A 15,012-nucleotide genomic window follows, 5' to 3' on the forward strand; every position below is an offset into this window, starting at 1 on the left:
AAAGAACATGCAAAAATGGGGAGGGAGCGTCTGTAGTGTGTGCATGTGCACTGGGGGTTCGCACAATGTATTATGGGTGCAGCACACGCGCCCACGACCCCCCTGCACTCCCCCTACTTATGGCACGCGAGCCAAAAAAGGTTCGCCATTGCTGCTAAATATCATGGCTCAATCTATATATGTATATGCATATACAGTATATATGGGGGCAGCCTTACCCATCACCACCACTTTCTTTGCTCCTCTTATGTTGCTCTGCGACAGGTCATACCTCATTGTCCTGCAATTCTCCTTCTAGCCGAAGAACATTTTTCAAAGCATCAGCAACATATTTCTTGCGCTTACAGATGAAGTCCTGTTCCTCTGGACAGAGATCAAAGCCCAAACGCATATCTGGGCTTTTCTGGCTAGATAATAAAAACTCATATCATAATGCACGCTAATGAAAGCATCATGATTTGAACACATTCACAATTTGTGCAGGCTGTGTAACTGTCTATCAAGATAACTTATAAGTGTGAAAACAGGAGAATATTTGACTCTAGTATGAATGTTTGAGTGTAATTGTGTAATGCTTTTTGTTGGGTTCATTTGCATGTTAAATTGGAAAATTAGAAAACTTAAATATTTCTTTCTCTCTCTTCTATGTATATCTGCAGTTACAGTCTTTGGCTTCCTTGTGATTAAATATACTCTGTGAATGCTGGAAAATGGCCATTTCTGGTGAGTATGGAGCAGAATTTGGAATGAATAAGCATGACTTCAGAATTCCAATTAGAATTAATCAGAAATTAATCAGCCACTCAGCAGTCAGAAAGCAAAGAGATGCTATATAGGGCTTCATGGGCAGGGCTATATGGAGAAGCTATATTCATGTAACCTGGAATGGCTTAACATGTGCAATTAACTTGAAATTTTATTTTGTATTTCATTAGGTGACCAATATTTCAAATTTCATTATTTTTATTTTGAAAAAGGGAGAAGCTCTAGACCACACTAAAACATCATGGCTATCAAAATATAATTCTACATACATTGCTGGGTTTAAATTTCAGACAAAGAAATTGTATTCAAATGACAATATGTAAAATTATACCAAATTCTGAATATTGGCAAATGTTTATTTCAGCTCTTGTTTAAATTGAGGGGTTTTCCTTTGGGGGGAGCACTTCACCCTTCTTAACCTTGTTTATTTATGTCTATGGTGAGCGAGATGAGAAAAGGTAAAACTAATTGGCCTGATTTTTAAAATGTGACAAAACTGACCTATCAAATTATCAGAAATCAGTTTTTAAAAATAGGAAATAAATGGTTACCAGTTTTCTGTTGTCACAAAGACTTCATATGCTTTATCCTAAAAGGGAAAAAAAGAATACACATAGCTTTAGAATGATTCTAAATCACATTTAATATTTCTATCATTTTAAAAAGCATGGTTTGCTCTCTTGCTTTCTTAGTCTACTTTGAATTTTTTTTCAAAATTATTAGATGATCCTATAAACTAGTTCACAAGCTCCTCATATTACTAAATATCCATTTGCACATGAAAATTTCACGCCTAGGGGAAAAGAACTTTTTTTTTAATTAAGTACTTAGAAAATAAAATAATGTTGTTAGTTTATTTATCTTCTTACAAAATGGATCTTCTGAATGGGGAAAAGATTCTTACTGAATCTAATATAAAATTTGCATCTAGATTATATTTATATGCTATATTTCATTGTCAGATATATTTTGTACATAAAATTGTACAGATGTTCTTAAAACAAATTGTCTCTTTAGAGGGAAGAAACCAGCCAGATAGCTGCTAATTATTCACGGAAACTGAAACTTAGTGTTAAATGTTAATGCAGCTATGTTCAAAATTGAGCTTTTCCAAAGAGAAAAACTGATTGCTTCTAGGTATCCTGATATCATTTGCAGTTCTATGTTCTTAAGCTACAAACTTAACCCAATTATATAGAAAAAGATTCCTAAATAGCAAAAGGAACCTAGATATGAAAATGCTTCTTTTAGCAGTGGCACCTTAAAGCTGGTCTTGTTCTGATGAACCACTGAATTCATCAGCATGATTGTTCTAAATCCTCAATCTCAAATAGTGAAATCATATACTGTGTTCTAGGCAATGGCTGGATAGAAAATTCCTTGTTATCCTCATCAGAAGTAAGATACCACTACTAGAATCCTAGACTCGCTTGGTAAACTCATGGAACATCTTCTGAATGATTTTTTTCAGAAGATGCAGAGAGGTTTGCACCGAGAGCAGGGGTGGGTTGCTACGGGTTCACCCAGGTTTGGGAAGACCCATAGCTAATGTTATGGCTGGATCAGAGAACCTCCAAATCCCACCCCTGGCTGGCCCCGCCCACCCTGCCCCTCCCAGGTGTCTCCACACAGCCTGTTTTGGATACAAGGTAAGTGCAGAGCCTGTACAGAGGCTCAGCGAGGGGGGAAAATGAGCCTCCGGAGGGCCAAATATGGAAGGCCCGTTTCCAGCCTCTGGTGCCTGGGGAAGGCAGTTTTTGCCCTCCCTGAGCACCCCAGGTTTGAGGAAAGCCTCCATAGCCTGGGGAAGGCAAAAACGCGCCCCCACCACTACTAAATCCTCAACTTGCGACCGGTCCTAAAGTCCTCGACTTACAACTGACAGCCAGGAACAGCTCAGTCGTGCCTGATTGGCTAAAGCGCGGCTGGCTGAGCGCGGGCTGTCTAAGCAATTCTATTGGTCGCCCTGCTTGACAGCTCTAGTATAAACCATGGTGCAAGAGGCCAACTAGGCCACGTCCATCATGGCCACACCCATCCAGCAACCAGGCAGAGAACCCATTGCTGAAATTTTTGAAGCCCACCCCTGACTGAGAGTATTATTGTATATAATTATATTATCTGTTGGACATAGGGAAGCAGTACAGAAAACTAAATGGGCATTGTTCACAGAAAAGACTCACATTTGCTACTTCTATTCTCTCTCCCAAAGGAACCCGATACAAAGGCACGGTGAAGGCGAGTGTAGCATTTGAGGGACACTAAAAGAGGGGGGGAAAGCAAATAGTCAGAAGACATGTTTTTGAAATAACAGCATTCCAGGTAGTATTAAGCATAACATTGGCTGTGGTGCAATAGCTAGTCATAGTTGTATTGCGAAAAGCAACAACTTTTCTATTCTATTGCTGACTGCCGGCTGACTGCAATTTGGCAATTCAAATCTCACCAGGCTCAAGGTTGACTCAGCCTTCCATCCGGGGATGGGATTCAGCTGGTTCAGATGGGTTTGGGTAAACAGGTAGTTCCGGCAATCAGTTGGCCCCACCCACCTGCCCCTGCTCTATTCCATCCTATATTTTCTTTGTTTGAAGCCCAGCTGATCAGTGCAGCAGACGGAGTTGCCGTGTCTCAGCTGTTTTACTCCCCGAGTTGCAGGAAAAGGTAAGATTTAGTGCTGATTTCAAATGCAATGTGCGCATGTGCAGGACGTGCTTGGTGCACATGCACACAAAGCGCACGTTTGCATGCAAATTGCACGCAAAGCGAACCAGTTGTTACACCGGTTGAATCCCACCACTGTTTCCATCCTTCCAAGGTGGGTAAAATGAGGACCCAATTATGCTGACTGTGTAAACCGCTTAGAGAGGGCTGTAAAGCACTGTGAAGTGGTATATAAGTCTGTGCTATTGCTATAAGGGAGGGAATAATTGATTCTAATTAGAGACAAAAGGTTTTGACTAGACAGATGTGCATTAAGATTATGGCTATCATCTCTTGGTTGCAGAATTCTGGGAGTGTTTTATAGGAGAGAACCAGGTAGAAATAAGAAACTCTAATAGATTTTCTAATAGAGGTAGTATTTAATTTGCAACCACAGCTGATCCTAAAATTTCTATTGCTAAGAGAGATAGTTGTTAAGTGATTTTTCCCCATTTAATAAACTTTTCACGATTTATTTCTAACATTTTTCTTGATTAGCTTTTCCAGAAAAAAAAAATCAAATTCCTATGTTGCCCGATGGCAAATGGAAAAATACTTTTTCAATTAATTAATTAAGCAATAGTCTTTTAATTTTGATCCAAAGTAGTGTTTATATTGTATTGATGCAGAATATGGAAGTTAGTTATGTCCCCAGATATCAGCAAAAACTCACACAAATGGAAAATTTCTTCAATAATTGTATCTCTAATTTGGGATTGCAGTACTTGGTGTAGTGGAAAGTTGTATGATTTGGCGGGCCATCTCTGGAACTTGAATCCAATAAAATATTCTGTGCATTTTCATAAGATCCTCTCAGTGTACATGCAAAAGTTTGCTCTGAATGCAAAGTAGAAAACACAAATAAAACTTCAGAATGATCCATCTAGAAGCCTGTATTTATTGATAATTTTACATCCTTCCTTTTCTTCAGGATGACCAGGATAGGTTGCAGGACATTATTTCATTTTATCCTCAAAATGTAGGTCAGGACAGAGTGATTTTCTCAAAGCTCCTCCTTGAACGTCATAGCTAAGTGGGCTCTGGAGCTCACTTATCTACAGTTCAAGATTATTACGCTTTTTAAGCTGCTCATCTCTTTTTACAAGTTAATGAGAAATTATGCACTGACAGGAATACTCATTTCATATCAACATAAGCACACAAGTGAGTTGGTTGTCAGGATTAGTTCCCCTAAAGAAGAGTGCTGTGAGTGATATAGAAATTTGGATACATGGTCTTAGGGCAGTGATGGCGAACCTATGGCACGCGTGCCACAGGTGGCACGCGGAGCCATTTGTCAGGGCACGCAAGGCGCTGCCCTGTCAGCTGGCCAGCAGGCATGCGCGCGCTGGCCAGCTGATTTCACCCTTTTTTAAAGCCATTTTTCGCCCTCCCCAGGCTTCAGAGGCTTTATAGGAGCCTGGGGGGGGGGCGGAAAGAGCCTCCCCCGCCCCCCGGATGCTCTCCAGAGGCTTCAGGGACCATCCGGAGGCTTCCCTGAAGCCTTCGGAACGCTTAAAACGACCCTCCAAGCAAACCGGAAGTCACTTCCGGTTTCCTCAGAGGGTCGTTTTAGGTGCTCCAAATGCATCAGGGAAGCCTCTGGACGGTCCCTGAAGCCTTCGGAATGCTTAAAACGACCGACTTCCGGTTTGCTCGGAGGGTCGTTTTAAGCACTCCGAATGCGTCAGGGAAGCCACCGGGCCTCTGGGGGGGCGGGGGAGGCTCTTTTCGCCCTCCCCAGGCTCCTATAAAGCCTCTGGAGCCTGGGGAGGGCGAAAAAAGCATGTAAAAATGGGGGGGTCGTGCCTGTTGTGTGCGCATGCGCACTGGGGGTCGCGCATTGTATTATGGGTGTGGCACGCCCACACACGACCCCCCCTGTGCTCCCCCCACTTGTGGCACGCAAGCCAAAAAAGGTTCGCGATCGCTGTCTTAGGGCCTCGCCCACTTGAGAGAAGTAAGGAATTAGAGGTCCATCCATGAAACATATATCGATTGTCTATTCTCATGAAACTAGCATGTCTTTGGATATGTCATCTTTTATTATTCTAAAATAATTTCACACCTATTTTTAATAATAATATCACCCCATATTTTTCGGAGTATAAGACGCACCTTTTTCCCTCAAAAAAGTGGCTGAAAATCTGAATGCGTCTTATACACTGAGTACAGCATTTTTTGCCTCCCGAAGCCCCGCCCCTTCACCAAAATGGCCGTGCACACCCTTAGGGAGGCTTTCAGATACCTTTTGGGAGCTGGAGAGGGCAGAAATGAGCAAAAAATGGGCCGTTTCCCCCCCTCCCCAGGAGCACTCTATAAGCCTCCATAAGGCTATGCATGTCCTTTTTTAACAGAAACAGCCCTGTTTTCGTGAAAACGGGCCATGTTTTGCTAGTTCCCCCCCCCCAGGAGCACTCTGCAAGCCCCCCCAAAGCTATGCATGCCTTTTTTTTTTAAAGAAAACGGGCCCGTTTTCATGAAAAACGGGTCATTTTGGGGGGGTTGCAGAGTGCAAAACTTTTTCCCCCTTTTGGAAAGCTCTTTAACTGATTGATAAGATTTACATTGATCAAGTGCTGTGCCAGGAGAAACAAAGTCTTAGGTGTGCAGATTGTCAGCGATTTCCTTCTGCAGCACATGGATAAATACACCTGGAAACATCTACTTATCTACCTACTCTCTCTCTCTCCCTCCCTACCTATCTACTGTATTTCTCTCTCTCTCTCTCTCTCTCTCTCTCTCTCTGTCTTTCTATTTCTCTCTCTCTATCCTTCTACCTACCTACCTACTCTCTCTCTCTCCCTACCTACTGTATTTCTCTCTCTCTCTCTCTCTCTCTCTCTCTCTCTCTCTCTCTCCCTTTATCTACCTATCTACCTAACTACACTCTCTGTCTCCTCAAGTACCTACTGTATTTATCTCTCTTTCTCTCCCTCTCTATGCCTCTATCTACCTACCTACTTTTTTTAAAATTTGCCTCTTCAAAATCTTGGTGGGTCTTATACTCCAGTGCATCTTATACTCTGAAAAATATGGGTATATTATAGCCGATGAAGAAAAACACAATATGTCCTAATAGAAATCTTACTTTTTCTTTTTTTCTTCCTTTCTCTGTGATTCACCTCTACTTTTAGGCAGCAAAGTTCCCGAGACTACAAGGGAAAAAACAATTATACAACTATTCAAGAGGTGAAAACAAGATATGATTATCACTAGTTATTAATTTACATTTCATGATCAGGACAAAGAATAGAATAGAATAGAATAGAATAGAATAGAATAGAATTCTTTATTGGCCAAGTGTGATTGGACACACAAGGAATTTGTCTTTGGTTCATATGCTCTCAGTGTACATAAAAGAAAAATAAAATAGAATACATTCATCAAGAATCATAAGATACAACATTTAGTGATAGTCATAGGTTACTAATAAGCAAATGATAGACAGGTAGTAATATGACAGTAATTAAACTATTTTATCCTATCCCCTTTTTCAAAATATGCTTTTAAATGATTACTACAAAAATAATTTTGTGCATTGTTTAAATGAATTTCAAACATAGTTACGTATACTTAGGTGGTTGGATAAAAATTGTGTAAATATATACTCTCCCTCTTCACTGACAGCTTGGTTGAAATATGTTATTCCAGTCACACAAAGGTTTTTGAGCCAGGGATATTTCCACTAACAGGAAATGAAAAGGTTGCTTTCAACCACTACTTTTTCCTATAGCTTGTTATAAAGTATTAAAATTTCCCTTTTCTCCTCCTAGCAAATTATCTGTTGCATCAAAACTATACTGTGCACTAAATGGCCCAATCAATTAACACTGGAAGAAGCTTTCAAGAATAGAAACTAGAGATGAAAGAAAATAAAAAGATCAAATAGAAAAAGTTGAACCATTTATCAACATGTTTCACCCTAATAAAACGTCCATAATCATCAGCCAACATGATCAAAGTTCTTGCTCCTTGAGAAATATGAAATCTAAAAGTGGACACTCCAATAGATTGGGAAAGGTTGCAGTATAGCAAGGAGAAGGAATATATTGAGAATGACTTTAAGAGTCATCATATCAGAGTCATCTTTTATTAAACAATTTATGCATTAATTTATTCAAAATATCCTATCCTCCAAAGTAGCATCTGGAGTTACGCAAAACTTTTCAAGTGCAAAATAGATGTTTCCATTTTTAAAAGGGTTATTCCAAACTTTTAAAAGCCCTGTTTGGAACACTTGTTTCAATTTCAAACAATGCAGTTTCATTTTATAATGATCAAAGCTATTCATTGCAAGCTTGAAACAACTTTTTAAAATGTAACTTGAATGTTCAGAGTTTGAGAAGTTTCAAGTTCCAGAATCATTTTTCACATGCATCTTCCCAGGCTACTGAAATTGTAAGTATAAGTATGAAAGCAACAAACATACCAAGAGTACTCCATTACTTATAAGATTTTCTGGCATATCTGATCTAGAGGAGAAAAAAATGAGAAAAATTATAATTGGTTTTTACTCAATTCTTGCTCCCTTACTAAAAAAAAATTCGGAATATTTAGAATCATTTCCAAACATATTAGCTAAATATCTCTATAACCTGTAATATTCATTAGCTCTAAGCAGTATTAATTCATCCAATATTAAAATATGTTCAGTGTGATATAAAATACAGTGAATATATTCCAAAATATAAAAATAGCTTAGAAATTAACAGCTAAAAGCAGAATATTATCATTAGTAGCGCTTCTAGCGCAGTGGTTAAAATGCAGTACTCTGCCCATAGACTAGAGTTCAATCCTGTTGAGGCTCAAAGTTGACTCTAGGCCTTCCATCTTTCCGAGGTTGTTGAAATGAGGACCAAGATTGTTGGGGGCAATGTGCAAATAATTGTGACAGTGTACACTGTACCTAGAGTCAGGAATAACTAGTATATATGTGTGAGGTGAACCTTTACCTTTATCTTACCTTACAGCTCTCTGTACCAGAAACAGCTGTAAAGCACTATAAGATAACCTTTATTTCCATTTTTTTCTGTGGGCACACTGGCATACATTAAAAATGAAATTCTGTTGCCTGCTATCAAAAGTGTACACATACATAACACACATATGGATATGTTATACACATATGTGTGTATATACCTACACCCTAACATACAAATACATATAAATATTGTGGGGCAGTATATAAGTCCAAATGCTATTGCTATTAGGAGTCTTTTGTTATTCTTATTGGAAGACTGTTCCACAAAGCTGGTAATACAACAAACATTTTCTTCCAGATTGATGCTCACCTAATTTTCATAGGATGTGATATAATCAGGAGCATATCTGCAGATGACTGCAGTAGAAAGCTATTCTTTCTCATTCCTGGTTCCAGGTTGTATGTAGACCTATTTCATCTCAAATTATTCTAAACTTATTTAAAAGGAGATCACACTGTTAAAAACAGCACATGATCCATCTACAATTTCAGATTTATTAGATTTATTGTATTTCTTTTTCTGCTCAGTTTAACCTGGTTCTACAAAATGTTTTAGCTGATAAAGAATTACAGTAATAGGTTTTCCTAGAGCATTGTGGAATAAATCTTAGTTTTCGATAATGAAATAATCTGGCCAGGGATATTTGAAGAAAGGCTGTGTCAAAAAAAAATCTAGTTAAAGCTCTACTCCATTTATGTTCAATGTATGTAAAATGGAGTCCAGCTTTATTCCTGAAGTAGTGGCTTCCATCTTGATTTTTTTTTGTCCCCCACTCCTATGAATGATCCAGAAATAGGATTTACTCTGGCTAGTTTCTACTTCTATAGCTGAAATATAAAAGTTACAGTGTGGGAAAGGTTTTGTCATTTTGAAAAAAAAAAAAGAATTATATTAAGACATTTGCAAATGCAGTAAAATGAACTACAATTCATACTGTATAGTATTAAAGCTAATAACTTTCACTTGTAACTCAGCTATTACATTTGCTCAACTTTTACTCACATGTTTTCCAAATAGAATTCCACTTCTAGCAATTCATTTTCCTAAAATTGAAATCAAATGTTCGAAATATTAGTTTCTTCAAATGCTTACCGGAACTGATCCTTCCTATTACCTATCTCCTCATATTTATGACTATAACCTTGTTACTTGTATCTTTACGATTTATATTGTTTCATTTAGTTTCCTAGTATGATTTGATTGCTTATTTAGTATCCCATGACTATCACTAAGAGTTGTATCTTATGATTCTTAATGAATGTATTTTTATGTACACTGAGAGCTTATGCGCCGAAGACAAATTCCTTGTGTATCCAATCACAGTTGGCCAATAAAGAATTCTATTCTATTCTATTCCATTCCATTCTATTCTATGACTTCAATTTCTGGCAGCAATTTCATCTTCATAGTATCTCATCCCTGTTTTTTGGGCTGTTCAAAACCAAATGTTTGTATATTTGAGGACAACATGTGGTTAATCAGTATTTTTATGGTGAAACATTCTGAATACCCGTTAGAATATTATTTCCTGTTGTGGGCAATCTACCTCTGTGAAAATGCTCAGTTTCATCTGTTCTAAGAGAAACAGAACATTCTTAAACCAGATCTTTCCAACTTAGACTGATCTGTATGTTTTTATAAGAAGTCAATGGACCATATTTGCAACATTTCTTTTTATATGTTCTATAAAAAGAATTGTGTTTGAGATTCCACATCTGCTTAAAATGATTGCTGTGAAATAAGGATATAATTAGCCAATAACAATTATTTTAGGTACATATTTCTAAAGGAAATAACTTTTGGAAAATTACTTTATGTAAAAGCCAGTCAAAGGCAATGGTGAATAAAAATGAAATAATACAGTTGTTTCATTTTATTTTAATTGTTTAATGGACAATTAAATTTAAGCCACATTTCAGAAAACATACATTCATTGGTACTATAACCACCTATTCTGAAGATGCAATTGCATTTCTCACCTCTTTGTTCATTTCAAAATGCTTGCAAACTCTTTCTTCAGGCTGAAGATTTGCTATATCAAACGTAACACTACAAAGTTCCTCATCGCTCAATGGGCTGTCTTCATCATAGAGTGTTATTTCAAGTATATTCTAGAGAATAGAAGGGCAAGGTTGTTTTTTTAAAAAAAAGATGGAGGGGGTATGTAAAGTGCTTTGGTCATCATCATCAGAAGAAGTATAAGACAATTAAAGCATTAAAGGTTGAAGATTTGAAATTTCAGAATTAATTGCTTTTTGACAGAAAAGTCAAAACTCTAATTTTCATGCTGTCTGTTTCACAGACTTTCATTCATAAACGTTAAATATATTTGGTGAAATATCCATTGCTTCTCTATATTATCTTAACATATAAATATCAGAGGCAGAGCTACTTTAGTACTTCATTGAAAAATGTGGAAGCAAGCAAGAACTGACCTCTCTAGGTCTTGCCAGAGATGCAGCTCCCCACATACACACACATATAAAATCCCTCCTTCCCTCTCTCTCATTATTGGAAACTGTAATACTGAAAGTTAGCACTTTACAAGTTAGAATGCTATGGACAATGAGCCTGGCAGGCACTAAAGAAAATGTCTATAGGAATTGTTGACAATGGATCCTTGATGGATGTTCCAGGTACCCCAGATCTACAAACACTAAAAGCTTCCCTGAAGGCTCCGGAGGATGAAAAACGGCCCTACAGACAAATCAGAAGTCACTTCCAGGTTGCTCGTATGGTCATTTTTTGCCCTCTGGAGCCTTCAGGGAAGCTCCTGAAGGCCCCTAAATGCTCTGGAGGGCTAAAACCGGCCCTATGAGCAACCCAGAAATGACTTCGGGTTTGCTCGTAGGGTCGTTTTTTGCCCTCCGGAGCCTTCAGGGAAACATCCTGGAGGTCCCTGAAGGCTCCGGATGGCTAAAACCAGCCCTATGAGCAAACCGGAAGTCCATTCCTGAATTTCTGGTTTGCCTGTAGGGCCGGTTTTTCAGGCTCCGGAGGCTTCAGGGAAGCTCCTGAAGCCTCCGGGGGACCTCCGGGGGGGGGAGCTGATTTTGCCCTCCCCAGGCTCCTATAAAGCCTCTAGAGTCTGGGGAAGGCAAAAAACACGCCAAAAATGGGGGGAGCGCTGGTCATGTGTGCATGCGCATTGTGTGGCATGCCTGCGCATGACCCCCCTGTGGTCCCCCCGCTTTTGGCACGCAAGCCAAAAAAGGTTCACCATCACTGTAATAGACAGAGAGCCGCAATAGGCAGCTTCAGAAAGAAGAAATTAAGTGAAAGGTTCTGTTTAAGGCATTGAAATAATGTTCAGTTGAGAAGTGACTTAAAGCTCTGGCAAAAGACCAGACCCTCAACCAGCACTTAAGCACACGTAACCTTCAATATGCAATGACCTTGGATAGTGGATAGAGTGCCTAAACAAACAATATCTTCCTGAGCTGCTTTTATGTGCAGCATAAAGGTAGTTCAGGTTGCATTCAGCTCTGTGAATTTAACTAGCGGACTGGCAGCTGCAGCTTGACAACACTTCAATCATTTTCATACTTTTGGTTTTTGTCTGTCTCCCAAGTAGCTGGCAGCTCAGGGCTGGTAGCATGTTAGGCAAACCGCCTGCACTAGCATATTTCTTTCCTTATGTATTCTCCATTGTGTGTCTGCTTACCTGCCTCAAATGGAATGTAAATGCAAACATAAATTATCTTGCAAATTATCCCAATGGCCAGGTGAGCATTCCAAAAGGTGGGGAAATGGGGTGAAGGAGCTTTAAGATTTGCCCTTTAGCCTCCTTTCTCATGATTTTAATTCTGGAAACCTTCTCCACCATTGAGCTCACCCAGCTGTTAAGGGTCATAAGCAGAGTCAGGGTAAAGATTTTAGCTTAACAGCTGCTTTATTTAATAACTCAGCTTCCCATCCCAATTGCTGTTACTAAATGAGGAGTGCCTGTATTTTTTTAAAAAAATCATTGGGCGTAGGAATTTTACCCAAAGTTAACATTTAGAGCAGGGGTGTCAAACTCTCATCATCATGACATCGTCACGTGACGTATCATGACTTCCCCTTCGCTAAATCGGGCCTGGGCCTGGGCAGCGCGTAATGTATCCAGTCCGCGGGCCACAAGTTTTGACAGCCCTGATTTAGGGTAAAACCAACATCTTTAAGTCAGCCAGCCCAGCCAAATAAGAAAATATTTCCTCCAGCATAAAAAGACCTAAGGGCACATGAGAAATATTTGCCTAACTGGTAATTTATTAGGTACTCCTCTTCCATCCTACTGCTTTGATGGCAATCAGTTTATTTGGAAGAAGAGGATCACATTTACCAGCATCCTAAAGCAGCTAGAGGTTCAGCCTGAAAGTTCCTGCTGCCCAGCTATTGCATTTAAAGCAGTTTAGTGTGAGCAACAACTACTATACCAAACTATACACTGTGGGTGTGAGAAATAGACTACTTTGTTTTTGGAGGAAGAAGTTTGTGGGCTGTTGGTGGACACTTTCAGGTGAGAAAAGATCATTTCCCAAAGTGAGGTACAAAGTTCTATCTCTGCTCAGAGCTGCAGTAAGACTAATGTGTGATGTATGGCAGTGGTGGGTTTCAATTTATTTTACTACCGTTTTGCTCGTGCACGTGTGTGCACTTCTGCGCATGTGCAGAAGTGTCCGGGCAGGTGGGTGGAGCCACCAGCACTACCCATTCGCTCGATCTGGGGCGAACCGGCAAAAACTCACCTCTGATGTATGGTTGTTCATATCTCTCTGTAGAATTATTTATGAATTCCCCCTCTGTTATATGTATGCATTAAATGTTTCAGGAAAGATAGGAGAATAACCCCATTGTGAAAAATTAATAATTCTCTGGGTCATGAGTTGGGGGATGAAATAAAATGTTGGTAATTTAGAAGAAAATAAATTAGAGGGCCTGAAAACAAAACATCACAGTTTTTCTTTCCTTTGCCCGCCCGTCCCCTTCCATCCATTAGATACCTGAGGCATATTTTATGCCCGCTCCATATCTTATTGTTGCTGCTAAATGCTAGGTAAGAATTCAGTATGGATGAGTAGGCTACTATAACATCAATGGACCCAAATGAGTAAACTGAATGAGTTAGATCCAATCATCTCTACTTATCTGATTTCTCAACCCAGGTTTGGATGTCAAAGAGGAATCTCTGTGGACCACAAATATGCCGTTTTTGATTTGGGGAGGGCTGTAAAGTCTGGTATTGAATCAATGAGAATGCACTGTAAAAACTATATCTGTGATAAGATCAAGATATAAGGCAAGGTATAACCTCAGTTAATTCTCACCTTGCGTTATAAGGAGATAAATTGGAAAAGGATTGGAGGATGGATGAATACAGCTATCTTGTTATCATGGTGAACTTCTACTAGTGGTGTTTAATGTCATGGGACTATTTCTCAAAAGGTTCTGATTCATTCTTAAATATTGTACGAGAATTTCCAGAAATAAAACTGAATCTGTTTAGGTCCTTGTTGACATAAGGAATGGAGGAATAGAACATTATTTATGCAATTGGTCTTAGGTGTCCTCTCTTTGAAGGATTGTTTCCTGGGAAGTTCCATTTTATTAAATAAACCAGGAAACAAAAGATTTGCCATGAGATTGACCAGAAATACGTTTGAGAACACAATTATGTCTACTGTGAGGTAGTATGGAACTGTGGACATAGACAATATGGTTATAGATTTCAGTTCTTCTAGTAATTACTTTCTTCCTTTGGACGTATTAGAGATGGGTGGAGGTTATTGTATAGATCTCAAGTGTGACAAACATGTGGATAAAGTTAATTTTCTGGTCTTAAAGAGGGCAATGATATGCCTCGTACTGAAAAAAGCCCTCCTTGAGACTACAGCCATGATGGCGAACCTATGTCACGCGTGCCCAAAGTGGCACAGGGAGCCATGTTGCCTGACATGCATGGCATCACCCATTCCTCTTCCAGGTTTCTGCACACAAATGGGTGTGACAATCAGCTGACCTTCATGCCTGCGGCAGTGCCAGAAACTGGAAGCTGGTCTTCCATTTTCCGCCGTAAGCATGCACATTAGCCAGCTGATCATTGCATGCGCGAGAAACCGGAAGACTAGCAGGCCGGCACGTATGTGCATGCTGGAAACCGGAAATTCATTTTCTGTTGCTCACATGCCTCCTGGGCAGTTCCTCTTCTGGGTTGTGGCCCAGATGTGCGTGCACGCTCCCTTTTCGGCACTCGGTGCCAAAAAGGTTTGCTATCATTAGACTAGAGGCTTATCTAACTATCACAATGTCATAGATGCCCATTTTGGAACAAGGTCTCATGACTTGGAGTATATGAAATTCTAAATGTTAGTAAAAGGCATAATTACCTTGCCTCTTTATAGTCTGAGTTCAGGCCTAGTTTGGGCCAGAATCGGCCTTGATCATCTTAATGAACTCTTGAGGGAGAAAAGTAGAAGGAATATGATTATATTAATCTTGCTTAATCTCTTGGTGCCTTATGATATTGTTAATCATAATCATTGCTTAAATATTATAATATTTCTTGGGCTATCTCCAAGAA

At 39.3% G+C, this 15,012-nt stretch overlaps 1 protein-coding gene across 1 annotated transcript in view; it reads right to left on the reverse strand.

Moving 5' to 3' along the window:
- The window catches only part of LOC309387181 (cytosolic phospholipase A2 epsilon-like), a gene marked incomplete at both ends in the record, with an annotated part of 37,589 nt that overhangs the window by 10,806 nt on the left and 11,771 nt on the right, over positions 1–15,012 (reverse strand). The window contains 8 exons of the mRNA XM_081943458.1: positions 272–407; positions 1,317–1,354; positions 2,949–3,026; positions 4,139–4,302; positions 6,557–6,620; positions 7,898–7,940; positions 9,453–9,493; positions 10,430–10,561. Of these exons, the coding sequence (XP_081799584.1) occupies positions 272–407; positions 1,317–1,354; positions 2,949–3,026; positions 4,139–4,302; positions 6,557–6,620; positions 7,898–7,940; positions 9,453–9,493; positions 10,430–10,561 (696 nt within the window). The remainder of the gene's footprint in view (positions 1–271; positions 408–1,316; positions 1,355–2,948; positions 3,027–4,138; positions 4,303–6,556; positions 6,621–7,897; positions 7,941–9,452; positions 9,494–10,429; positions 10,562–15,012) is intronic.

The sequence above is a fragment of the Natrix helvetica genome, assembly GCF_964273705.1.
Source record: "Natrix helvetica genome assembly, chromosome: 1".
Lineage (NCBI taxonomy): Eukaryota > Metazoa > Chordata > Lepidosauria > Squamata > Natricidae > Natrix > Natrix helvetica.